The 26139-nt window shown below is 49.3% G+C and overlaps 1 protein-coding gene across 4 annotated transcripts in view; it reads left to right on the top strand.

The window, feature by feature from the left end:
- LOC119450633 (uncharacterized) overlaps positions 1–26139 on the top strand; it is a 317066-nt gene that overhangs the window by 272192 nt on the left and 18735 nt on the right. For all 4 annotated transcript variants that reach the window (XM_037714138.2, XM_049666095.1, XM_037714139.2 and 1 more), the window contains exons 5-6: positions 21794–21952; positions 25764–25965. In XM_037714138.2, coding sequence (XP_037570066.1) covers positions 21794–21952; positions 25764–25965 — 361 coding nt within the window. The remainder of the gene's footprint in view (positions 1–21793; positions 21953–25763; positions 25966–26139) is intronic.

The following is a 26139-nucleotide window of genomic DNA, read 5'->3' as shown; positions in this document are numbered from 1 at the left end:
ACGCTAGCCAAAGAGCTACGATAAGAAAAAGCGTCGGGAATAAAGCAATGGGAAATGCCAATGTTCACATAGGTGCGCGCGTACTCTGTCAAATTAGTGGAGGGATGAACCGCGAGGAGGTGGGACGTGCGGTGATTGAGACACACACACTCGTATGGTTTCGGCGGCCACAACAAGGCGACTGGCGTTCCTTAATGAAGACCTACCGCGTTCCGTCGCCCACAGAGACCTCCAAGTTCGAGTGCATGCCTGCAACGGCCGCTGGCACTAATTAAACGCCAGACTCGTGCATCTTCGCTAAAAGGGGGCTCCTCTTTCACCGAGGTAAGGCAGCGTAGCATCGCCCCACACCACCGCGTACGACGCTAAACGGACACCATGCATCAGCCAGGCGAGCTCACAGTAGTTGGCCGCAACTTTCCAAGCCGCAAACCGCGCTTCCCACCAGTTTTCCGCGCAGTAACCTCAGGTTTCCACCTGCGGGGCGTGTGCCGGCGGCGCCCGGCCGGGGCCAATTCATTACGGCGGCCCCCGGCTGCCCCGCCGTGCTTGTTAGTTTGAGCGATGGGGGCCCGCGGGACCAATTGACGCGTCACGCGACCCTCCCGAAGAAGCCAACTGACCGGCAGCAGCAGCGCGCGCGTGCTGTGTTGCAATGAAACTGCGCCGCTGCTCGACGCTCTCTCTCCCTCTCTCTTTCTCTCTCTCGGCACCAATCACGATAGGTGTGCGGTGAAGCGAGCGAGCCCTGGCTCATTGACACCGCTTGTAGCACGCATGCACTGAGTGCATACGACGCCCCGCCAATGGCTGGGTTCTCCCCGCGCACGGTTCACTGTCCCGCCGATGCAGTCATTAAATCAGCCGCTGCAAACAACTAACCGTGCCATCTATAGTGTTTGCAATTACCTTCCCGACATATGCATTACAGTGTGCGCCACGAATAGATGGCGGACGACCTACTAAATGATGGCAGGGCGACAATCTGCACGCGATTCGGTGCTTGAGAGCCTCGTCGGGCATTAGACACGATTCAATTGAAGCTGAGGGCCGAATTAGAAGCTGGGAATAAAGCTTAGCGCGGAGGAGGAACGTATGTAGTATGTAAGGTAGGTGCATGATGTCAGTAATTGGTTGCACGTAACACCGGGCGTTTCACTAGCTCTGCATATACATTAACACTCGCTGGTCCGAGGGTTGCACGCGCTCCTCCTACTAATGCTGCTGCCTTCTCGCCTTAGTTCCCGATAACTTAGTCGATTCCTCACGAACAGGATGCGAAAGCGTGCGCAGTAGGGGTGCTTCTCAGAACCCAATTCCCCAATTCATCATCGCAGAGCGCCGCGCAGTTGACCGAGTTCGATTGCAGACACCACGCAGACCCTAAAAAAAGGATCGTGCTGGCTTTTGACGTAAACTTTCGCGCCTGTCTTTCTCTACTTTTCTTTTTCTTTTTTTTCCCTGACTTTAGGGTGTTTGACGTCGGCGTACCACTTTGCGCTGTCCTAGTTGTTCTTAGTGTATCAGTGAGAGCCTATTAACCTTGTCTAGCGAAGAGGAAGGCAAGGATTCCACACTTTGCTCATTGTATTTTCTTAGCAAGGCGCTAACTGCAGAACGAGCGTTAGTTCCAATGTCCGGACGTCAGATTGCAATGAATCGTAGTTTGCATACACCTATTGGAGGAAAGTGACTCAGAAAAATAAATGACAGAAAGGAGAGATTAACTTCTCATAACATCTGTCATAACCATCGCAATTTCAGAGGCACAAGTGATGTCCCCTCAGAAGACCAGTCTTTCAAACGGTCGCGTATTACCTTTCCCTCAGTGTCTGTGCAAAAAGCGTCTCCTTTATGCGTAGTTAGCTCTCCGGCCTAACTCCTTCACTTTAGAATTAGAGCCTTCGAGAGACAGAAAGCTCGCGGTCGCTGAACTTGGGTTTAGTATTGCTATCCTTGCTTGTCGATAGTATCGCTTCAGCACCAGCTGTTACTGAAGTCGTATAGCTCCCGAACTGACGTGTTGTCAGCAGTTCTGAAGCCATTTAAAACCCGAAGCGACAAAGCCTTCAATACCGAGCGTAGGTTTCATTTAACGTCACTTAATCTCTATCTAACCTGCGATACTGCGGCAGCGGCGGCTTGCCTTTGAAGGCGCAAGGACACGGCCGTTTGGGCGCATTCGTTACGACACGGCATCTCCGGTGGTACGCGTAATGAACCTGACCCCCTCCACTTCTTTGCCAGCCTGTATCTCTGAATATGTTTAGTCAAGGGGAGGGGGCAAAGCCAAACCATAACGTTAACACGCCGTCATACTTTATACAGAGCGTTGCCCTCATATGTGGCACCGCAGCGCGTAGCTCGCAAAGGCTTGCTTGCTCTTCTAAACCAGTTGAAACGCCGGTGCGTGCTTGTTTTGGAAGGCCTCGGCCGACAGCGAAATTCTCGCGCCGCCACGAGGGTAACGTTCGTTTTCGCCGACCTGGGCGCGTGCACTTTCTCGCCCGAGCGCCTCGGTGCCATATATTTCCCTCCATTCAGCCGAGCTGCGTTTTTCCGGCAGCCGTTATCTCGCTTCTTTCCAAGAGGGGCGGCCACCCGAAAGATTAAGAAAAAAAAAAAAAGAAAAGCGGAACAAAGCAAAACCGGCCGTGCTGTCCCCCTGAGGGTCTAGTATTCAGAACACGACTCATACATGGCTCGGAGATTATGTCCGAAGGGAATTCGCCCACAGTGCCAGGAGTCATGCTGGTCCTCTCTCCTAAGGCGCGCGCCCGCAAGGCTGCAGGAACTGCTCGACAGCGGCGTTCGTGTTGTCCTTTTCGCGCTACAGCCAAGTGTCGCTTCCGGTCCTACGCAAGAAAATTTAGTGCCATCCCGCGCGGAAACCGTGCATAAGCGTTTACGCTATACGCCGTGCATGTTGATGCTGAGAAACGTCCTTGGAAGGCTTCGCTTTGCAAATGTTTTGCGGACACTTGCTAGGTGCAGCTATAGAACTGGACACGAAGTAACTCATTCTTGAAGAATATCATTGCTTTCACGATTGGAATGCCTGCAGGGCTCCGTTTAGTGGCGGCAAGCACCGTTTCATTGTGGTATGTCGATGGACACAGTATATATATAAACAGCGCATATTAGTTACCGTCATGCTTCGCCGACCTTTAACACCTTCTGAAACTTATGCAGTGTTGGTTATTCTATGAACGTCGTGTCTTCTAGCTGTCTCTTTTATATTCGTTATTTTCGTCTTGAGGCAGATTTAATAGTGCAGCCCGCACCAACGACACCAGCCGCTAGCTTCGATGAATGAATTCTAGGGCCTTCGTAGACCACTATTTTTGAAACCGCGTGTCAGGACAACTTTAAACCGACGAGACTCGAGATCGAGACCGTTTCTCTGAGTCAAAGATACTCGGACCGTGGCTACACCCGACACTGACACAAAAAGCGATTCGTGCACTAGTACAATACTTGAAGTGCACCGGTTTAAGAAACCGCTTATAGTGTCCCTGTGCATCATCGCACGCGCTCTCAGTGATCACTCTCTCCCACTTTTTCTCTTTCTGTTCACCATTTCTCTCACCCACATTGTAGGGTAGCAAACCGGACGCTCGTCTGGTTGACCTCCCTGCCTTTCCTCTCCTTTCTTCTCTCTCTCTCTCTCTCTCTTGCTTGAAACCGCGTGTCGTGGTAACCCTATAGCTAGATCGCGAATCTCGAAGTTCGAAGGCACGTGGGATTGTGCAGAGACCCATGGACGATATGTCCCCCTCCACGGCTGCTCCAGAAGCTGTACCCTTTCTAAGCGTGGTAACTATTTGGAGCAGCGCCGGAAGCCATGCGGAAGAACGCATGAGACATTTGTGTCGCGTCGCCGAAATCGTGAGTGCGACAGTTTTGCTATGCGGCGTCTGATGACAGACCCATGCACTGATTCGAAGACGACGATCTCTCGACACGAGCTCCCCCGCAGAGCCTCTTAGATCACGTTCTCGTTGTTACTTCCTCTTCACGCAGCAGAGAACTGTGCGCTGGATTCTCTACGCGCGAGCGTATAGTTCTACCCGGAAGGCAGTTACCTGTGGTTACCGCTAGTCTGTTAGTCGTTTTATGCCGCGTAATCACTGTTTCTTCATTGTTTGCTTGCTTGCTTTCACTGCTTGTTCGCTGTTCGCTCAAATACTCTGCACGTTTCCGCAAGCAGCTGGTATACCTTTTGGTCATGGTTTCTTAAGGTTTATTTCTTCGGCTGGGTAGTTCCGACTTTCTCTCTCTCTCTCTCTCTCTCTCGCTTTACTTTATTTCCATTTCCAGATGTGTCTCTCGATACGTTTCTGCCCCCGTCCCGCCTGAGACGATGTTTCCTCTTGAGATAGCTCAACCTAAGCTATATCTTCGTTTTTTTGCGATTATTGGTGCGCATGCTGTAGCGCAATATTTTTTTTTCTCTTTTTTTGCGCATGTACTGATGACGACACAGGTTTCTGTTGAAGACACGAAAAGAATGTTTTCCGTGCAATGCGAACTTGCCCTGCGCACCAAATGTTCGCTTCGCGTTCCTACCAGTTTCGCCCCTTTCAGCCGTTCATTAACGCGTCCTTGCGTGTAAGAAACAGGCCCCCCTCTAATCTCTTGCTGCTTAATTATTATTCGTAAGGCATGTTCCAATGCTATCCCTAACTGTGTGCACTGTGGCAGGTGAAATTAACTTGGACGTCGTTTATAAGTTATAGCACAAGTTCATCTTCTGCAGAAGATATTTGAGCGCCCATTTAGTGGCCTGAGAACGAACGATTAAGCACATGGCTTTTCTGATAGCTCCTGTATCGGGCGTATTGTGACACCACAATTTGTTAAATCTCACGCAGCGTGATGAAGTCAGGGAAGGAATGTACGCCATTCCGTCTCTTGGCGCCCTAGCGATCTAAATATAGCACTCACAGTTTCCACAGTACGCCAAGCTTGAAAATGAGCTCGATTCAGGAATTCGTTGGCTAAGCAAAGGTCAATAATTTTGTCAAATTGCAGCGCTGATATGTTTATCCTCCTCACGGTCAAACGTCGTTATATAGAATCAGCCCATTCCCTCCGACAACATCACTTAATGCATAATTCGACATTCTGATGGCCGAACCTGGATCGCTTACGTGCTACTGACACGCGACCCGATATCGTGTGTATACTTAACATCTCTGTTCAAAAAGCTATGGGGTGCATTATACAAAGAAGACGATCCGGCCATATTTTCCAACCTCCGTGTCAAACCAAAGAGAGAAAGAGTTACTGAACACGCAACGAATACCGTCGCGGACAGCCTCGAGTGTGACAAACTTATATATAGGAAAAAAAAATGAGAAAATCTCAATCCCTTCTTCCCCGCCCATCGTCTGCGCTCCACCCAAGAAGTTTTTCGGGCCGTGCACACAACGACTTAGATCGACACAGAGACTCACGCAAGGCCTGCAGTATACGGGGAGTCCCCCTGGCGGGAAACGAGGATTATCGAATGTCAATCGCCGGCGTGGCGCGTGCGTCGCATCGTCTGCCGGGGCTTATCGCGTGAACCCTTTTCTCAGACGGTGCGCGTCTCCAACTCGGCGAGACAGCATTGCTTCGTTGGCGCTCAACGTGGGCCCTCGAGCGGTGATCGCGGCAAGCAACTCCGAGAGACGGGTCTTTTTCTCCTCTCGAATGCTCCTCCCGATCGAGAAAGTGAAGAGCTCTTACTTTTCCTGCGTAAAACTGGAGATAACGACTCGTTTGTTTTTCCGCTTGCGCCTATATAAACGCTCGTGAGTATGGCGACTGCCGGCCACAGGAACGACGTCGCTGATAGCGTGTTTTTCTCGCTTTAATGGGTAGGTAAATAAATGCGCCACTGACGCCGGTGGAAGTTACAAAAACAAATGAAAAAAAGTGCAGCTTTCGCCGAAAGAAACGCTCAGCAAGCGGGCACGTAGATGCTTTCCAGCCTTGTGGTCGTCGCTTCTGACGACGGCTTTGCGGTGAACAGTACGACGGCGCAGTGAAAGTGCCAATGCGCAGTGCCATCCGGAAAGGGCGGCCCTTATCCGCCCGCCGAAATTTTTCGGGCGGTCAGGGAACCCGTGCCTTTGCAAACCGAAATGACCGGGACAGTCGTAGGCGATATACTCGGAAGAGGACCCATCACGCGCTATGGCTGTAGCCGGGTGGCTCGGAATGATTCGCTCGAGAGCTTTATCGTCAAAGAAAGTAAATCTGCAGAAATATGGGGGAGTTGAAGTGAAGAGGTTACGTGACAGCGACCCTCTCGCCTACTTCCTACACTTGGGAACGCGGTTAGGCGAAAGCGAACAGCAGTTTTATTTTCCAGCGTTATTGATACTCTTTTTTTTTTTTGTAATGTTCGCGAAAGTTGTGGAGTCGTGCTTGGCGTGCACCACGCGTAAATGATCCGCTGTAAAGGCTTGTGTCTGTAAAAGGCGCGTGGGTTGGAACCACTGCCTCTCTCGTGACCAGCGTGCACTGTGGGCGATGTACGTGAACTAGATGCCTCGAGTCGGAGTCGTCGGTGAGAATTTGCCAAGATTTACCTCCGACGACGCTGCTGTTTGGTCTGTGCTTGATAAAAGTGCAGTCGACCTCCGCACGGATGTAAAGACTGAAATATAAAAACAGTGAGGGAAGAAAACGGTTCAGGTGCTCGAGCACGTGTTTCCGAGAGCTGCAAGACAACGATGATAAAGGCTGAAAAACCAGTGCCCTGTCAGCCGAGCATCATCACTCAGATACTCACTATTATATCATCACTAAGGTAAAAACCTTGGGTTTTATGACAGGATTCCTGCAGTATTTTATGACTTCCATCAGGGTCATGGAACTTTGAGTTCTATGCTTCAAATTTTGTCCTTTAAGGTATAATATTAAGTCAGAAAGAAATATCATATTGCGCCGAAGAAATCGAGCGTGTTAATCGAACGTCGATATCTACGCCACCTCTTGGAGCGGAGCCGACACTCGAGCTCGGAGACAGCTAGGGCTACGCAATAGCAGAGCTTCCTTCTTTATTCATCCCTTTGACGATAAACCCCTTCGCACCATAAAGCTTTCTACAATGCCCTTTCTTTTGAAACGTCAGCGACCTCGTTCAAGGTATCTTGCGATAAATCGGCGAGAATCCCCGCATATTGGCCACTCTACATTTTTCGTCCGGTATAGGTCTACTGCTTTTGAACTCACTCTTCCGGGGGTCAAGCGACTCAAGAACATCTTCGCCATTCTTAGGAAGTTGCACCATTATGAAAAAAAAAATGACATAGCTATGTGTCCATGCCCTATCCAGCTCGCATTGCTGACAATTTCGCAACGGCCAGCCCTGTTCCCCTCCGGAATTAAGAAAGGATTACACGGGGTGCAACGACTTCCGTGGGTACCACGTTGCAATAGCAGTCAAAACGAGTACGAAAATGACCTGCAGCATGTCTCCAGAAAGCCGACGGCGAGCGCAGATACAAGCGTCCTTTCTCAATCGCCTATTCTAGTTACCACAGATTTCAAGATATAACTTTCGCTCCATTTTGATTCACGAGGTCTTGGAGCCGAGACGTAAGCGGGGACTTGAATTTTGACTTGGCGTTGCGTTCAATTGCCTGCGCCAAGCGGCGCAACTTGCGCGCGCCGCCATTTTATTGCCTGCGCGTGACGCGTAAGTCGCAATTTAACGAGCCACCTTTTTATGATCTGCGGGCTCCGTGGGGTCCGATCGTAAAGTGGGTCCCAAATCCTCTTAAGGGACACGCGCCGACACGTCTCGCAATGGCTCACAGGCCCGGTAACTCGGAGATCCTATTACCTCGGCCTGACCTCGGCGAGCTACAAGGGGCTTCGCACTTTTAACAACCCGTGCACCCTTGGACATTCCTCCTTCACCGGGTTAGGAGGGCGTCCCGGTTACGTGGTCTTCCGGCAACCAGGGCGCGCACCAATAAAAGGAGTTACGCGTCCGCGGAAAGTACAGACGTCCTCTACTCTGCACTGCTCACTTCTACCTTGGACTTGGGCGTTCCTATTCGGATTACTCCTGCAAACGCAATGAATATGCGCCCATAACGAACTCGCCGGAATCGGTTTGACCTTTTAGGAGCGCCTGGTGGGTGGTGCGCCAATAGGTCCTAAAGGAGGATAACGAGCCGCGAAGGCCTTAGTCATAAGTGAAGGCCTGTGCTTTTTAAAAGGCAAGGAGACCTTTAACTGTCGGTAAAGTCAGAACAGGGGTATTACTGGAAATTGCCTTGAGAGGCCTTCGTCCTGCAGTGGACATCAAATACGCTGCTGATGGTGAAATTCCAATGACTGACTCGTGAGCGACACGGGCATTCTGTTAGTACGCTGTGGACAAAGCAACACTGGCGGTATGCTTTAGTATGATAGCGTGAAAGCAAGGATTGCAGTACCTTTTGAGGGACTGGTATTTGTAACGAGGTTTGGGACTGAGGTTTGTAACCGTTCCAAAACTGCGCAAGTGCGCTCGCCGTTTCCCAGAACTGTATAGCGGAAGAAAGCATACGTTATTTACGAGTCGGTCCCTTCCCCTCATCTTAAAAAGTTTTAGACTTTTGAGTCTGCGCTGGTAATCAGGAAAACCTAGCTTAGGCGGTCTTTTGGGGGTGCTTGGTTAGGTATGTATTCGGGTTAAGTGGTTTTTAACAAGGTTTGTTGTTGCTGGAGTTTCGGGTTAGGGACGCTGTTAGGATCAGCGATTATGGACTGGAGGGTCTCATGAGACGGCCATTTTCAAGCAGCGCTGAAGTTCCAGCAGTGCTTGTTTCAGCGGGCCGCACTACTAATCTTTTGGAAGAGCCATTACGCAATGCTGGCCACTGCTCGGGGCGATGACCTTTTGTCCATATTCCCTGCCTGACGACTTGTGCACAGGCGCCAAAGTGACCTGTAATAAGGGGTCATAGATAAGTTCACAAGATAAGGCAGAAATGATTATTCATGCAAAGCAGACACACGAAGAAGATTTGCGATACGAGTCGTAAAAATATTACGAGATGGAATCCACCAGCGAAAGAATGTAGATGACCTGCCTTGCTTATTTTGGACACGCGATATACCATGCACTGAAGGCCATATACTATATAAGCGTCATCAAAACGGCGAGAGCCGCACGTCAGTTTTGAGGCAGCGGGCTTGGTCCAGAAATGAGGCGCTCACAACCCTTTTCGTGAGCTTGGTCGTAAGCGTACTTTGAACCGGCAAGCCGTAAAAGTGTAATCGTCGCGGACGCTCTCATACGTCTCTCCTCTCAATTATCTCTTACATCTCTGCATATATTATGACAGGCCAACGGCTGGGAAAAGTTTCACCCTTCAGTTTATCTCTTGTGGCTCAAGTGCTCAATCTTGTGAAACCATGAAATGTGCGCAGTTTATTTATTATTTTTTTAATCTCCCATCTCAAGTGGTTATCTTTCTATTCATTTACCCATCTGCCCAGTACACTTACACTACAGACAGCTACCCGCCGTGGTTGCTCAGTGGCTATGGTGTTGGGCTGCTGAGCACGAGGTCGCGGGATCGAATCCCGGCCACGGCGGCCGCATTTCGATGGGTGCGAAATGCGAAAATACCTGTGTACTTAGATTTAGGTGCACGTTAAAGAACCCCAGGTGGTCCAAATTTCCAGAGTTCTCCACTACGGCGTGCCTCATAATCAGATCGTGTTTTTGGCACGTAAAACCCCATAATTTAATTAAATAATTAACTGCAGAAAGCTGAGCAAGTTGTATTCGTGACTTTAAAAAAAAAGCATCAAAAAGCTCTTGCGTTATGCTTTTTGTGCTCCTTGAGTATGAGTTTTGTACGCAGCTGCCTTTTCAAATCACGAAGCCCAGCACACGTTCGTCAGCGGTTCCTACACTGGCCTTTTTCCCTCTCGTTGAACGATCTATAGGCATTACAGATAGTACTTAAAGAAAAGCGAGCGCACGCCGAGCCACGCGCTTAACATCGTTCACCATATTTACTTGCATCGAGTTCAAAACATGCAACGCTGAAATCAAGAAATTCAGCCATCGCTCGTTTTTATAGTAGATGAGCTGGCTTTTCCACCAGTTTGGAACGTCTAAAGAAACTTGATGATAGAATGTGCTAATTCTGTGGGACCTTTTTGAGGCCAGGGGTCGAGGTAAAAGTAACCGGGGGGTTAATTTACGTGTGGCTTGCAGACACATTTATGGGACGTGCCCTCAAACGTGCACAAGCGTGTAGGTCAGGCCCGGTTCAAAGCCGTGAAATCAGAACCTTAATGCGAACTAATGTGTGCCAGCATGCCCCCCCCCCCCCCCCCCCCCCGTCCCCCCCGTCGTTATCCTAATGACGCCTGCTTTAATCAAGGACACTTGGGGTGTTTTAGGCTTAGACGTCCGCCGAATTATCTAAGCTGCAAGTTCACATACTTCTTCCTGGGACTTTGGCTCTTGCATCGTATCTCCAGAAATTATATTTGGGAATGCGCGACGGCATCCCTTCGCGCAGATGAACGATCAAGCAGGAAACATGTACAAGTTCTTACGTACGTTTCGCCTGGAATAAACGAAGAAGCCTACGTCATGAACTTGACCTCAGGCAATTGCTTTAATTACCCTTCTCAAGCTGCGCGTTTGCGACTTCACAAACGGATCGAAATCCTCTTTTTTTTTTTTTCAGTCGCACGCGTCCCCGTTCTTGCTTATGTCAAATGACTTTTTAGGCTAAAGTTCAAGGAATCTGGCAAAAGCTGAAACTCCTGCATGATTTGGAAACGGCGCAGCAGCGCAACGCACCCATTTCTGGCGTTCTATCACTGCGTTTTTTTTTTTCCCCTGTGCTTATACCGCTGGTGCGAAACTGGCCGTTTTCTTTCTCGACGAGCGCGCCCACTTTCAGAGGCACCAAGCGCGGTGAGCGCAAACAGCCCCTCCGCAGCACGTATAGCCCACCACGAGGAGAAGGCGTTGTTCGAGCCAGCTGGCGTGAGATAATTATTCCGCTCATTATTGCGTGCGTTCCCGTTACGGCATTTGAGCCAACGCACGCGCGGCGCTACATGTGCCCGAGCGCAGGTCGCCGTGTACAGCGCGAAATTCCGAAGGCCCTGGCATGCGCCCGTATATACATATATATAGGCTGGTCCACTGCTTACCTCTAGAGTGTGTACCAGGCTGCATGGTCTGCCGAGGCTTTACGCTTTGGCGCAAAGATATGGTGCCAGGAACCCCAGCTTGACCTGTCTTTTCTCGAACAACAGAAAAGGAAAATAACAAGCGGTGTGAGGAACGCAGGGGCTCGACACTGACGTTGTATAGCCGCAAAAAATGCAGCGGCATGCCGTTGACACGCGTGTATTTAACATTTAACAAGCCAAGTTCCAATTGACCCTGGGCAGGGATAATGCAAATGTTCTAATCCAATACTAGATTTCTTTTGCGGCACTTCGTCAGTCGTCCGAACGGGACGTACGCCCACGTAATCACCGAGATCGGCCGGCGGTGAACGGTCGATAACAAGAAAGGAATGCGATCTAGCGAAATAGAATCTTTACATTATATCGACCCTGACTATACATGGGGAATTTCACTTCTAGGACGACGGCCATGACCAAGCCAAGGCATTTAGCCATCAGGGCTCAGACACACAGATTTGTCTTACCATAAACATAGCCCCAAAACCGCATAAAGCGCAAACAACAACAACAACACAACAACAACAACGACGACAACAATATCAACATAGCTTTTACTTTCAAGCACTTGGCGCACTGTAATATTTATAAGAAAAGCGAAGAAGAGACCGGCACGTTCGATGAAGCAGTTCGCAGGGACACGTATACTACATAAGGTCCCAGCTTTCCGATAACGAGGCTTGTAAGTAAGTTCACACGTCTAGTATTTTACGCGCTTTCACAGCCGCCACTCGCAATGCCCGCGCTCTTCATAATGCATTGATCAAGGAACCTACGTGAAGCAAACTACTAGGTTACAACATCCAGCTTACATATCACATTTGCTGTCGATGACCTTCGCGAGTCGTGCTTTGCCTTCGTGACTGTACGAGCGGCGGCGCGAAGCTCAACAATCTCACTTGTTTGTTTCGCTCGTTTATAAGGACAGCTGTCAACGCTCCAACTAACTCCGGTTTGACTTATCCAGACGTCTCTCTCTTCTCAGGTCACTCTTAACGACTTCATTTATTTGTGTACTTTTCGATTAGCTTCTGTCTGCCTCTGCATACGCTGATGCAAGCTTTTTTACCGTACGACCACGTTAAGTGTGACTGACCTCTAAAGCTAATCTCCAGTGGCCATTCGCGATCTCGTACCGGCCCCAAATGAACGCCTTTTTTAAAACACCACCTTGCCTCGCAAATCTCCCCATGCCGGGCATCGCTGTGTTACAGCGAGCACCAGCACGAGTCAAACATTCTCGAGCTTCCACACGACAAGATTTCCCGAGATTACATGCGCGCACGAGCACGCCTTGCGTCCACTGTGTACACGGTGGCCAATGAACAGTGCCTGATAAATGTGCCGCTTCTGCTACAGGTGGTCTCCCCCCTTCTTACCATTTATATTAAGCCTGCTCCGCTGCGGTCGGCGATGTGGAAATGCGGCGCGCAAAGCGTAGTTCTTTCTCTCTCTCCCTCTTCCTATAGAAGGGCGTCCACCCTTGTTTACATATATACGTTAGCGCGCTACGCGAGCTCGTTAATACGACGGCGCGGGCTGGGTCGGGCATGCGGAAAGCTTTCACTGCCGGAAGAAACGAGATATCCGGGGCGGGCCGGCATGCGCGAGACGACTATGGCCGAGAAAAGAAGCCCTGGCGCCCCCTTGCGTGTACTTCTTGTACCTGTTTGCTTTCGCTTGTTCGCTTTTAAGTTTGTCTTCCTTTAATTGTAGCCTTCCCATGAAAAGAATAACTGGAACACCCTCTCTCTCTTTCTATGGAGTCGTGCCTGTCGACAAATAACAAGAAAATAAAGAAAGGAGGGAGGAAAAGATATATCCAGCGAAGGCCGGTGTATAATAAAAAAGAAATAAAATCGCTTGGAATAGAGACAAAATACGGGGTTTGACGGACATGAAGAACAAGCGTTGCGGCTTTCTGGGGCGTTCCAGGTTGCTCCAAGATTGCTGAACGTGCCGTATGCGCTGTACAATATATCTGCACACTTCCAGGTCGCAGCTTATGATTCCTGCACAGAACCGGGATGGTAAGAACGCACTTGCGCGTTGATAACGATTACATATAATTCTAGCAGTTAATTAGTTATCGCGCGTACTATATAGAAGCGTGCCAACCGGTTAATTACAAGGCTCGTTTTCGTGGCAGTACAACCTGAGAGCTTTTACCATGTCGGCACAGCATAGTCGCTCGGCTTGCAAATTCAAACTGGAATAACTTGAAGTTGTAGGAAATAAAGCAAAAAACACAGGGAAAGAAAACGCAGTAATGGGTAGAAGTAAATTAAAGGTTAGGATGCAAGTTACTGCACAATACGGCGCACGAATCGTTAAACATTTCGCTTTAGAACTTATATGTTAAACGATGTGTTTCCAGTATCATTGAACATTATAGGAACACGCTTTTTTTTAATTTTTTATTGTCCTACGACTTCGAACGAGCCCTGGTTTGAAAGTGAAGAAAAAAAAAGTATCCGTGGCCAAAAGAAGGCGGTTTGCGTTATCAGCGTTTCCACAAGTGGAAGTGACGTGCTATTGCAGCATATAGGATTTTTTATAGCATTAAGCTCCCGCTTAGGCAAAACCAGGTCCTCACACTTACTACGTATGATTTCACTGTACCCCAGCTTGTCGCGTACAGCGACACTCCCCGGTAAGACAGCGCTTCTCGTCCCACATTTTGAGAAAAATAACCGCGGGCCGCTATGAACGAGTCTTGGGATCACCGTAAGCTCAGCACTTGGAGGCTTTTTTCTTTTTCGGATCGACCGTCTGATGCCGGTACGAGATACACATTCGTTATAAAGTAAAAGCATCTCGGATGCCACAGCAGCAGTCACGAAAAAAAAGTAATAATGAGAGAAAAAAATTAGAAGAACCTTTCTCTTCGTTCACCCACCGCCGCTCTATGTTTTGGTAAGGAGGCGAATACTCTTAAAACCGGGGACGCGAAACGTGGCCGAGAGAGAAGGTTGAACCGCCTAATTGACTCCGCAGATGAGGCCCGGTCGGGCTCTTGTGACAGGCATCGCGGCCTGCTTACTTGCCGCGTGCTTGAACCTCTTTCCCAGCAGGAACGAGCGATGGCAAGGAAGGTCCTCTCTCTCCATTAAAGAGAGGAAAAGAGATAGAGAGAGGAAAGGTAAGGGAGATTAACCAGATGAGAGTTTCCGATTTGCTACCCTGCACTGGGGTGGGGGAAATAGGAGTTAGAAAGAGGATATATATATAGTTCGTGCACCGCAAGCACTTTCCATCAAATGTGGCGTGAGAAGCCCGGGGGCTGGCGGCTGTCTGTCGGCCTATCGAAAAGTTTGAGTGGCTCCCTTCGTGCGTACTTGAATTGCGTGAAACAGCGAGCGGATGCGAAGAGAGGGGTGGGAAGATGCTGCTAGGACGCGAGCTTTCGTAAGACGCACTTGCAACATAGAGTTGGCCCTCGCGGGCTGCTTTATTTCCTGCATAGCTGCACCCGACACGGCCGTTTAATAGACGAGCAACTCGCGGTGTGCGTGAGTGGTCGCCTCCAGCTTTTCTTGGAGCGTCTTGAAAGAGAGTACTTTGTTTCGCGATTGAATTGGCTCACGTACAACTTGCGAGTGATTCGAGAAACTTTGCGCGTGTGTGCGAGTGTTATGCGAACGGAGAATACCTATAGACGGAGCCAGACACCAGCAGGGGCAGAGCTTTTGCTCATATGTTGCTGCGCCAAGTAGTGCGGCAGTGTTTGAAACCGCTTTGTGTTTCGTTTTGTAGGAGTCGATGGCTTGCGTGTTACTTGCTGTGGTTTAGCTTTTCCCAAACCCCGGAAAAGCAAAGCGACAAAAAAAACACACACATGAAGCATTAGATGGTGTATTTTGTGTTGCATGTTAATGTGAGTGTCCTGGTATGTATATATGTATGTATGAGATGTTATTCTCAGAAAGGTGGCCAGGCAAGCACGCTTTGCCTCCATAGCTTACTCTTAATTGCCACAGTAAGTTGTCCCGACAAAACTCGGAGCTGGAAGCTCTGTGCAAGCGCAATTCTGTTGTACCTTGCAGCGCCGAACCATTTCGATAAACGTCCCAGCTGCACGTACATACAACACGCTGGGATGTGGACACTGACCCTCGTCTTTTCTTGGACGAGCTTTGCATTACACGCGTGGGTATAATGCAATGCAGAGGTGTCTGGGAAAGCTCGACCACTCGCAACACGGACGAAATGAATTGGGGAAAATCCCGACTTCAGTCAGCGGTAATCTGAGAACCAGTCGACGTAAGAGCGATCACATAAATTTCACGAATTCGCTGATGTCCTTCGGGGCTCTGCTGCAAAAAAAAAAGGTAATATTAGGAAAGAAAGAACGAAACTGAACGATGTCGGAGTGCGAAAACATCATATACAGTTCGCACTTCCCAAAGTTCTCGTCGTCAAAGACAGGCATAGTGCGCTCGCCAAAATGCCATCTTGTTCTTTTCCTTTGGAGTTCTGCGAACGGAAATGGTTAAGGCGAAGTCCTGCAGTCGTCCCTTACAATTTTATGGCCGGCAGCAAGCCTCGAATATACGTCGACACTGATAAAGTGGTTACGTTTTTCTGTTTAGCTAAATAAAAGCTGTTATTATTAGAACTGTTAGCTAAAAGAGGTTGGTTAATAAAAAGTCGTGTACACTTCCCTAGACAGATCCTCAGTGCCAATAGCTTCTCATAGGAATTTTTAGGGTATTAAATAATTCCAGTGTGCCAAGCACGACGATTCGAATGTGTGCTAGCGCCGACATAAGTTACTCTCTATATTTTCACAGAAACACGGCGGGAGACCGAGCCTTAAAATGCTTCTATGCTGAAACAGTCATCATATGTTGTCTTGGAACCCTGAATTCTCGTTAAAGGCGTAGCAGGCTGTTGGTCTTTCTGTACTTGAGTCGAGAAATAAAATGACCAGGCAGGTGGTAAAGTGCTCGCGCTGCCATGGCAGTCATCGTTGACGTGATATGCCAAACTAACCACAAGAGAAACGTTCTCGCGTTGTAAAGCAGGCATTCTGTTTCAGCTTCAGTTCATTATTATTCAAGAGAGAGTGAGTGGATTACAGATAAATACAGACGAGAGGTGCCAAAGTCAGCGACCGCAATGGGATCCTTGGTTCATAGTAAAAAGAAGGAAATATAAGAACAATGCAGCTGCACATGTGACAATACACGCAATTCCACTTTGATCACGAATGAAGGAAGACACGTGCTAAAATAACAAACTAACAAAAAATACGCGCATGAATGTATATAACTAATGACAACTGTAATTGTATTTTCGCTCATTGTGTCAACTACAACTTTCTGTATTCGTTTCTTGTGGCTCATTCGCCTCTTCTGGTAGTGACTCACGGTGAAAAGGGCCACTGCGCCACAAATAATTTTCATCCCGGGCACATCCTTCCTAACCTGCATAAACGAACGCATAGACACACCCGCATTATCGCTAATTGCGCCTCAAGGAACATCGCGAAAGTTGCCAAGTTAGAAACACGCCGAGTTGTTTTTGCGCTACGCTCCGCCCTCTGTCCCTCTCTTATCTTGTTGTTTCCACATTTTTTGTCTTGCCTTCTCTGCTTTAACACTAAGCGTTTTTCAGTGTCGCGTTGTTGCGCCTCTTCGTTTCTGCCAACGCACATTCGTGGACACGTAGTACGGTCGCTGAATTCTCGCAGCTTCTATCGCGTTTTGGTCACCGCGTCTCCCTCGCTGGGCGGCGATGACGAGATACGAGCCGAGAAAAGAAGTCCCCACTGTGAGTTGCAAGGGGGGGGGGGGGGGGGGGGGGGTCAATTAGAAGCAATTAGGCGGAGGTGCAAGGTCCCCTAGCGGGTCATTACATTCGTACTGGTGGCCCAATAAAGTGCGGTGGCCGAACATGGTGGCATCACCTGCGCTCTTCTTTTCTTCGGTCTCGCCATTTTTCGGGGAAGCCCTTTGCCGCGGCGTCGAGCAACCGAAAGCTGACGGTGGCACCTATTTAGTTGCACCTACGTTCCGATTCGGAGAGCCATATTTGTAGCCAGGAGTCCGGCAGCCATTTCACTCTGCGGGCGCACCCACAAATAATTGGCCCCCGGTACTTTAGAAAGTCACTGGTTTTAGCAGCATCGTGCCTGCTCGGCTTCGGTCCTTGGCCACCGGAGGTGGTCTTTGTCGGGCTTCTGTGAAGCTCGCAATCGACAGGTTTCGTCACATCTGCGCCTTACCCTCACCCCGAGTGTACACACTTGAGCTGCGATTACGCTCTCCCTGTGGCTGCTGGTGTAACGTATCCAACTTAAACCCCCCTCGCAATATTTCTTTCTTTCCTTCTTTCTTTTCTTCGCTCTCTCTCTTAGCAGTCGTTATCCAGCCGGAGTCGTGGTGGTAGTTCAGTGGACGTCTGCGAAACATTGCTGCATACGGTCGCTTGGTCATCATATCTTCAATACAATACCTTTACCAGAACTGTGAGCAGCGGGTTGTCATCGTGAGGAAGCTACTTTAATTAAATACAAATTTTCTACACACTCCAATGCAACTATAAGCGCGAGCGGACCTAACCACAGCCAACTAACTATGTGCCTCCATCACAAGTGTTGACGGAGCAGTCTAAAGAGTTCCCATAATGACGCTTCAATGCAGGTCTTTCTCGCACTAACTAATCGCCAAGAACACCTGGAGCACCGAACCGAGAAAACGCGTCACATCACATTTCTTGTTGTCATAGTTCTCCCGATTCACTGTGCATAGGTCCCGTTATTTGTACAGTGATTTCAGTGCGATTCTTCCAGCTCGTCGACCTAGCAGCCATGCTTCTGTACAATTTCACTCAGTTGCGCGCGTGATTAGGCATTGCAGTGATCACGTGCCTCTGCCTCGCGAATGCCACCCACTTGACTCTCTCTCTCTTCATGGTTAAAGCGTAGAGACAGGCGCAAACATACAGGCAGCGAAACAGGACAGATATGCGGCAAGCAGAACAAGCGATTTCAACGCCCTCGCCTTGTTTGTGTCCTACTTTGTGCGTGTCAGTTTGTTTGCGTCTGTGTTTGTGCTAACCCCGAAGCGCCAACTATTCCCATGAGGCGCGCTCTTTTAAGATTTATCTTCCTTCTCCCAGCCACTATAGTCATCGTTTCCCATTCACACTGCATAGAAATAAAGAACGTGCTACTGGTTCAAAGAAAACAAGAACGTATAGGAGCTGGGAGAGCCCACTTTCTTCCGTGCACGCATGCTCGCGGTCGTCTATACACACACACTGGCTCCTTTTTGAAGGCGTGCGAAGCGGGTCGCGACCGTACAGGTCGCACGGCGGCGACAACTTCCGGCGACGCGGCCACTCAGCGAAGGAAGAGCGATGCGCCCTGAGCAGCTAGCTGCCCCAGAAGTTCAAGTGGACACAACGGCGAAGACCGCGTGCCCGGGATGCCTGACATCCGGCTGCTTCACACGCGCCCAAGAAGACTGGAAGTCGCCACCGGAACCGGAAATGGGCCTCGTCTTGCTACCTCTGGGAGCTGACCCCTTCCTATTCTTTCAGCTCGCGCGGAGCCCTTTGTCTCGGCTCTTTCCGTTGGTTTCAATTTGCGTTTCTGTCAACTCTCCGCATGCTTCAACGCCTCCTCTCCATGCCCATAGTCGCGAGTATAGTCGCTAAGGCTCTTTGTCGTCGCCGCCTTCTTCGCTGGCCATCGTAGCGGGTGCGTTGTTTTGTGCGAACTTTATTCTTTCTTCGTCGGTCCGTTCTTTTGTGAATGTAAAGCAGGAATGAGGACCTTTCACGGGGCCAGACCTCCCCCCCTTTCTTATACGCTAGGTGCGCTACGATTTGCGTTTTCGCGGTTCACTGGCCCGTTGTCATCGAGGGAAGTGTCGAATGCGAAAGCCATCACGTCTCGCTCACCGCGTCCACATAGGCTTGGAGCCGTCAGCCCCTGCGTCAGCCCCTGCGTCGGTCGACCTGTGCAAGCGTAAAGCACGTGCGTTCTCGGTGAGGGAAAAGAACTCGGGAGCAGAAAAAGAAGAAAAAAAAGTTTACGATGTTCATCTACGTGAGAGAACCGCAGGGAAATTAGGCTATGTGACCGCCCGTCTTCAACAACTGCTCTGACCGCTGCTAGAGATTGCAGTCGTCTCCGTTCAGGACCCGCATAACGGACAACCTCTGCACTCTATGATCACGCGACAACACCGATACAAAATTGTAGGTGCTCTCGGCGCTCAAGCAAAGCGTGCCCGCGTGATAACGCATTGTCCTCCGTCCAGTATTGCTTGCAGAGTACTACTTTCGATGATAGGGACGTCAGGCATTGTCCGGTGCAGATTTCAATTTGCACCGGACAATGTCCTCGTTCGTGTTCCTCTGTCCAGCTTTTCTCGAATTTTTCGTTGTCGCTTTTTATAATACTGCTGCCTTCACTCGTTGCCTAATCTTAAGCAATCGGATCGACACATCTCGTGCAAACATGTCTTTGATGGAACTCGGAAATGTATATAATAGCATCTCCGCTTGAATGCTGGGGGAGGGGGGGGGGGGGGGGGGCAGGGGTGTTTGATCTTACTTCTCAGATTTTCGCACGCTATTACGAAACAACGAACACTCCTCAACTTTCGCCCTGAATTTTCATAGATAAATTATTCAAGAAAGCAATTGTTGCACGGGCCGCTATCGACCTTTTAGCAGAAATGATCGTCTCGCAGTGTTTATAATCGTCGCCCCGTAGTTCGAGTGGGGCGGTTGACGGTGCCCGTCACTACGACGTGGCTTTTATTTTTGTTCTTCTTTCTTTATCTCTTTGCTTTTGCGAAAGCGGGCGCGGGACCGTCGCCTAGGATAAGCCAGGCAGAAAACCGCGGGAACACGGGCAGAATCGGTCACGACCCGGTCCTCATTTATACGCTCGCGCCAGTACGCACATATCCATGCACTGGAAAAGAAAAGAAAAAAAAAAAAGGGGGGGGGGGGGGGGAACGAGGGCAAGCACGAGGACCTTCTCGACCGTGCCGTCGCATCGCACTACTCGTACTATAAGGCCGAGGCTGGGCCATATATATATATATATATATATATATATATATATATATATATATATGTGTGTGTGTGTGTGTGTGTGTGTGTGTGTGTGTGTGTGTGGTGTGTGTGTGTGTGTGTGTGTGCGTGTGCGTGTGCGTGTGCGTGTGTGTGTGTGTGTGTGACTACCCACCACGCGGCAATCAGCTCGACGTGGCGCGCACGGCACGAGAGAGACTCCACCAGAAAAGAAGGGCGAAGCGCAAAGGTGACAGTGGCGCAGAACAATGGGCCACGGGGGCCTGCGGGTGGCCCGGCGCAGTTGTGACTCTGTAGCGGGCACTTTCGTATATGCGATCGCGTGATGACCCCTCAGCCTCACCACTTTCCCGCGGCTCTCACGCCATCTAAAGTCATGCATCGTCTCGCATCTCTGTGGTTGCCTTTGCGTTGGCGGGTGGGCAGTGCAAAACGGGCGGCGCGGTCTCACGGGCACTTGACCACGATTTCTTGACGAACGAACGCGCCAAGCTGTCACCTTGCTGAGAGTGCGTGAAAGAGAGAGAGAGGGTTACTACGTTGCGTGCGGCGACCTGCAGAATTGCGTGCACGCGGAATCGTGTTTGCGCTTATGCGTGCCCCCGCAGGCGGTTATTAAAACATCTTTGGTGGGGAAGGGTAGTCTGAAGAGATCGACAGGCCGCTTAAGAGACGTCGACTTATTTGAGCAGCGGAGTTCGCTGCGCACGCGACCGAGGCAACGCCGACCACGAGACGTGGAAAAAACTAACTTCTACTTAGTGCCTGAGGTTGTAACTTGCGCTGTTTGACGTGTACACGTTATGCTGTTCTTTGGAAAACCCACTACAAAATGAACAAAGACAACACATCTTGAGAAAATGACTATGTTTGCTCTGTATTTCGTTCGACCATTTGAACCCACTATAAAGTGAGTTAGTTACCTGTTTACGCGTACCTAAATTATTACTACCGCGCTTCAGAGGATGGCCACTCGAACGTTCGTTTCTAAGGTGTGCCCGAGACATTTTATACCTCAGAACCGGTCACGGACAGACATTGTATATTTGCCAAGATTTATGACGTGATAAGCGAGAGAGAACGAGCGTAGCGGAAGTCGCACGCATGATTCATTGCAAGCGTTTGTGGAAGTTGTCCAAGATGCGTGACGTTTACCTCGTCTAATGATGCGCAATAGTCTTCTGTATCGCGACTTGCCAAATTAAATAAAGTAAAGCTTAATGCTAACCATTCATTACAGCCTCTCTCGCGTCACAAAAACGAATTCCTGTTCGCGCCATGTGCAACTGCCATGGGAGACAGCCGAAATATAAGTTTGAACAGCATGGGAGAGCTGGTAATTATGAAAGATAAGGGGATTATTGTCGAAAACGTTTTATTGAAGACGAAGCTGAGAGTAAGCGGAGAGTTATACAGCCCAGCTTAATGATGTTGCTTTACGTTGATTGTAAGCTTTCTGGACACGTTGTTGACCATTTACTCAGCTGTATACAAAGACACACATGCCGTTTGTTCCACGCAGGGAGTGAAAATCAAGATGGACGAGGCAGGCAACATCATGATAAAGCGCGCCAGCAAAAGCAACGTCTACATCAAGGAGATCACGGGCGGGGAAAACAACAGCGTCAGCGCAGACATCATCCGCAACAACGGCCTCCTGGAGTACGACAAGCCCGTCAAGGTGAGATCATTAGCATTATCAGCCTATTTATGTCCACTGTTTAAGGAAAGAAGGTATCTCCCATCCATATCCAACTGACCCTGTCGTGCGCCAGCTGACGTCATCCGACGCCTGCAAATTGCTTATTTCATCATCCCACCGGTTTCTCTGCAGTCCTCGACTTTCCATTGAATCGCATTCTGTAACCTATAGCATACGAACGTTTGCCTGCCTTACAAATTAAGTAGTAATGATCCGCTCTACTCCGACATGACCTGCTCTACTTCAATAATACCTCTTAATTTCAATTGGACTATCGACTACCGCCGTTTTCTCCCTAATACACGCCGCGCGGCATACCATTGTCGGAATATTGCGATCAGAAACAAGATCCAGACATATGAGCACAGTCATCGGCGTGTTCTTATTTTTGTTTCAATAAATCACGTGTTCAACCGGAGTCAAGACATAGAGAGAGATGTCACGCCAAAGCGTTCCTAATTGCGCAGTCAATTCCGTACGCCTCCACGCGGGTCTTTTTTCTCACCGGAAGTCATAAATAGAAACGCCCGCTTAAACCCGTGTAGTTTTTCGCGCAGTCCAGAACATAAATTCCCTTTCGCATCACCTTCAGAGGCTTGCCTCCTGAACTGTGTTTGCCTCACCGTTCTCAGCTGCCCACGCTTCATGCATTGAATTTCAATTGCACTCGAGGTTTCATCAATCTATTCCCTTTAATGTCCATTGCGCGCACCAAGGAAACCTTGATCGCGGGCGTCACGATTTCTCTTCTCCCGACCGATGACGGTCGAGTCGCCAACCACGACAACTGCACGAAGTACGTAAGACGAGACCAGTTTTCGAGCTGCTCTGCTGAGCAGCAGTATGCGCACGACCTAATCGGATTCTGTCCTCGCTGCAACAGATGAGGCCCTAATCTTTACGCAGCGCCCGTAACTCCACGCAGCCGGCGCAGAGTCCGGGCTCTTTGGACCGCTTTAATCGACGCAGGCAGGCACGTCAACGCCCCGTTCGTATTGCTTTCAGACTGTTCCACCACTACGAGCGGTCGCATGATTACTTCCTCTACCATCGAAAGCACGCGCCGACAGGCCGTTGACATGATAGTTCCCTGATATGACCGTTCGTTGCACACTCCGTGATAGCATAAATTAAATAAATTAAGGCCACAATGTACCGGAAAACAAGAGGGCGTGCCCGTACGCCCAATAAAGCAGGCCAAGAGTGAAGCAGAAATCGTCGATACGCCCTCAGGCTCATAAAACGTACCCAACAGTCAATCTGTGATGTATAGACAGGCCAAATCAAATGAAGGCGGGTCGTCCCTTGGTTGCGTTAACGCGCTGATACTGCTGTTTTGTCTCCTCACTCAGCAACGCGGTATAAACGCGTTTTAAAAACTAGACAAAGAAATTCCACCTTCCTTAAACGATAGGAGCTTTGCTTCTTTTTAATTGCCATGATCTTAAGAAAAGCTCTAAGTGAATGCTTAATCCAACTCTATCGTCTCAAGTAGGATATGAGCGAAAATATCATTCCGTCCACGAGTATACATTTATATACGGCCATTGGCTGGCAGACACCGCCAACGGTGCAAGAACACTTCCCATCTGATAGCTCCGCGTAGTGCGCTTATACGCCATCCGCAAACTGAGGAGGACCGGAATAAGGTTTGTTGTTGTGACGTTGTGCTTCGGCACAGCCCGGAATTCCAGCCGCTATCGGAAAAAAAAAGCATTTCGTTATATAAAGAAAAATGGCGGGAGCGCACGGTTCATCCGCTCTGGCCGATCATCGGACGCGATACGCGAGAGCCCGTTCTGGACGGCGACCAGAAATCCGCGTTATACCGGTGCACTGGCGCGCGCGAGCCGCGCGCCGTGCAATGGGAACCGTGTGGTCCGCGTCATCTATAGCGGCGATCTCTTGCGGCAGGAACGCTTTCGCTTTCGTCCGCGTTCGATCTTGCTTCCCCGTGAAAAATGGCGTCGCCGTCGTCGCCACAGTGGCGACTAGCGGCGACGGTAGCTGTCTCTTCTTGGGCCAACGTTCTTTCAGCTGCCACGATTAGCGCCGCTTTTTTTTTTCCCCGCTAGGGGGCACGGTGCGCGCGTGACGTCCGCGATGTCCATGGCGATAGGGCGCTTGAAACATGTACCGCGCGGAATCCTCATATGGCGTTCTTTCGGTGATACGGTCCGAGCTTTTTTTTTTTTTTTTTTCTTATTGTATGGCTTCGTGTGAAGGGCTCGGCGAAGACGTTGCGTTGCGTCATCCCACCTCTGATCTCGTGATATAAGATAGCCGCGAATATTTGCTGCTGCGCGTGGCAGTTGTACTGCGCGTGGGCATTGGGAAGTTCAGAGACCTTGAGGAAACACACACACATACACACACACACACACACACACACACACACACTCTTTCTCTCTCTCTCCCTCTCGAGTGACGACCACGATAACGCGGCGCAGTGTGTTTTCATTTTCTGAATGACAGTGTGTGAACAACATGTTTCGAACGTGACCCACAGTTGTACTGTTTGAGATTGAATACGAGGATAATGCGAAATTACAGAGCACAACTATTTCACTGGGCCTCCATTTTTTGTACCGAATGCATATCCGCGCGTATTAGCGCCGACAGATTTCTGGCGAGACAATGACAGTGCTGCAATATGCAAAATTATTTGAACGCAGAAGCGGAGCTTACCAAATTTAAATAGACATCGCGTCAAAGAATATGTAGTGGGAAGGAGAACAGCAAGAATGTTATAAATGTTAAACTAGTTGTTTTTTTTTTTAGTTTTTTAGTGAAATGAGGTTAGAACACAATATAAAGCCAATCACTGTTCGCTATCAATCACAGCACAGGAGCTACCTGTTGGCACTGACCTTTGCACAGGGAAGATTTGGCCGCTAAATTCAGCAATATATTTTTCCTTACAATACCCAACGAATCTTAAGAAACACACATTGCTTTATTTTGAACGCGGTCACGAATTTTTAATATGAAAAACATACATGCTAACAGTATTTCTATGCGCAGTCAAACCGGAGGGTGAGACAAGAGTGACACTGTCAGTAAGAAACATGAATGAGCTATTGCTTTAGTCGCCGGAGAAAAAAAAAAAGTTCAGATAATGCGATTTGAAGGCCGGTATTCCGAAGCTAACGCTGAATCTTTTTTTTTTTTTTTTTTTTTGTAAATGAGGGTAGCTTCTTTCCCAGTCAATCTCCACATCCCCAATTTCTCACGTCAATTTCAATCAATTCTGAGAACACTGAGAAGACACTTCCCCGGAATTCTCTAATGAAGGTCGTGGCTTAACTTCCATCCAAGGAAGACTGAGTTTTGCATTTTCTTTAGCTTGCTCAGCGTCTGCACTGACGTACTCTGAGTTTGAAAGAGGAGTTCTCCTTTATAAACTTCTACACCTCTTGAAAGCACTCAACAATATCTAGATTCAGTTGTCGTGCCAGTTCAGTCTGGAATTGAAATAAGACAGTGTTGCCTAAAAAAAAAGACCCTTTTTAGAATCTACTCAGTCACGTCAAGATTTCTTACGGGCACTAATCCGTCTAGATGATTCACCGCCAACCTCAAGTTCGCTCATAATCGTACACCATCTGGCTGATAGCCTCGAAGAGGCGGGTTCTGCTGAAGGAGTGCCAAACTATTACCATTCTCGAAGGCATGTTAAAGACAACGTTGTTTTGTTGTTTCGTCTGCAAGGCGACACCTCTGTTGCCACATCGCGGACTATGTTATAAAGCTTTCCGTCTTTCCTCTTCTTCCCCGCTCACCGGCGCAGCTGTTCGACATCAAGAAGTTCCAGCAGAACGTGTCCCGTGAGCTGAAGCGGGCCTACCCGGACAGGCGGCACCTGGAGGCGCAGTGCCTCAGCTGCGTCTGCTTCGTCAAAGACAGCCCCGAACTCCTGGACTGCGCCGTCTGGGTCATGGTCATCAACATCGTCGCCCTCGACATGCTCAAGACCAAGCTGCCTCCGCCCAGTGAGTGCTCTCTTTTATCTCTCTCCACCAATCGCGCGCGTTGTTGTCGAGCCTCGTATGCACAGTTTATAGCGGGCAGGGTCTGTAGTCTTAGCCCTTAATTTCGTATTATACGTACATAGCTCGCAGCTCGGTCTACTTCGAGTCTAACTCGTTGCCTTACCGTTAGTGGAG

This window comes from Dermacentor silvarum, chromosome 4 (assembly GCF_013339745.2).
Source record: "Dermacentor silvarum isolate Dsil-2018 chromosome 4, BIME_Dsil_1.4, whole genome shotgun sequence".
Classification (NCBI taxonomy): domain Eukaryota; kingdom Metazoa; phylum Arthropoda; class Arachnida; order Ixodida; family Ixodidae; genus Dermacentor; species Dermacentor silvarum.
Note: the sequence above shows the minus strand (reverse complement) of the source record. Positions and strands in the feature narration are given on the sequence as shown.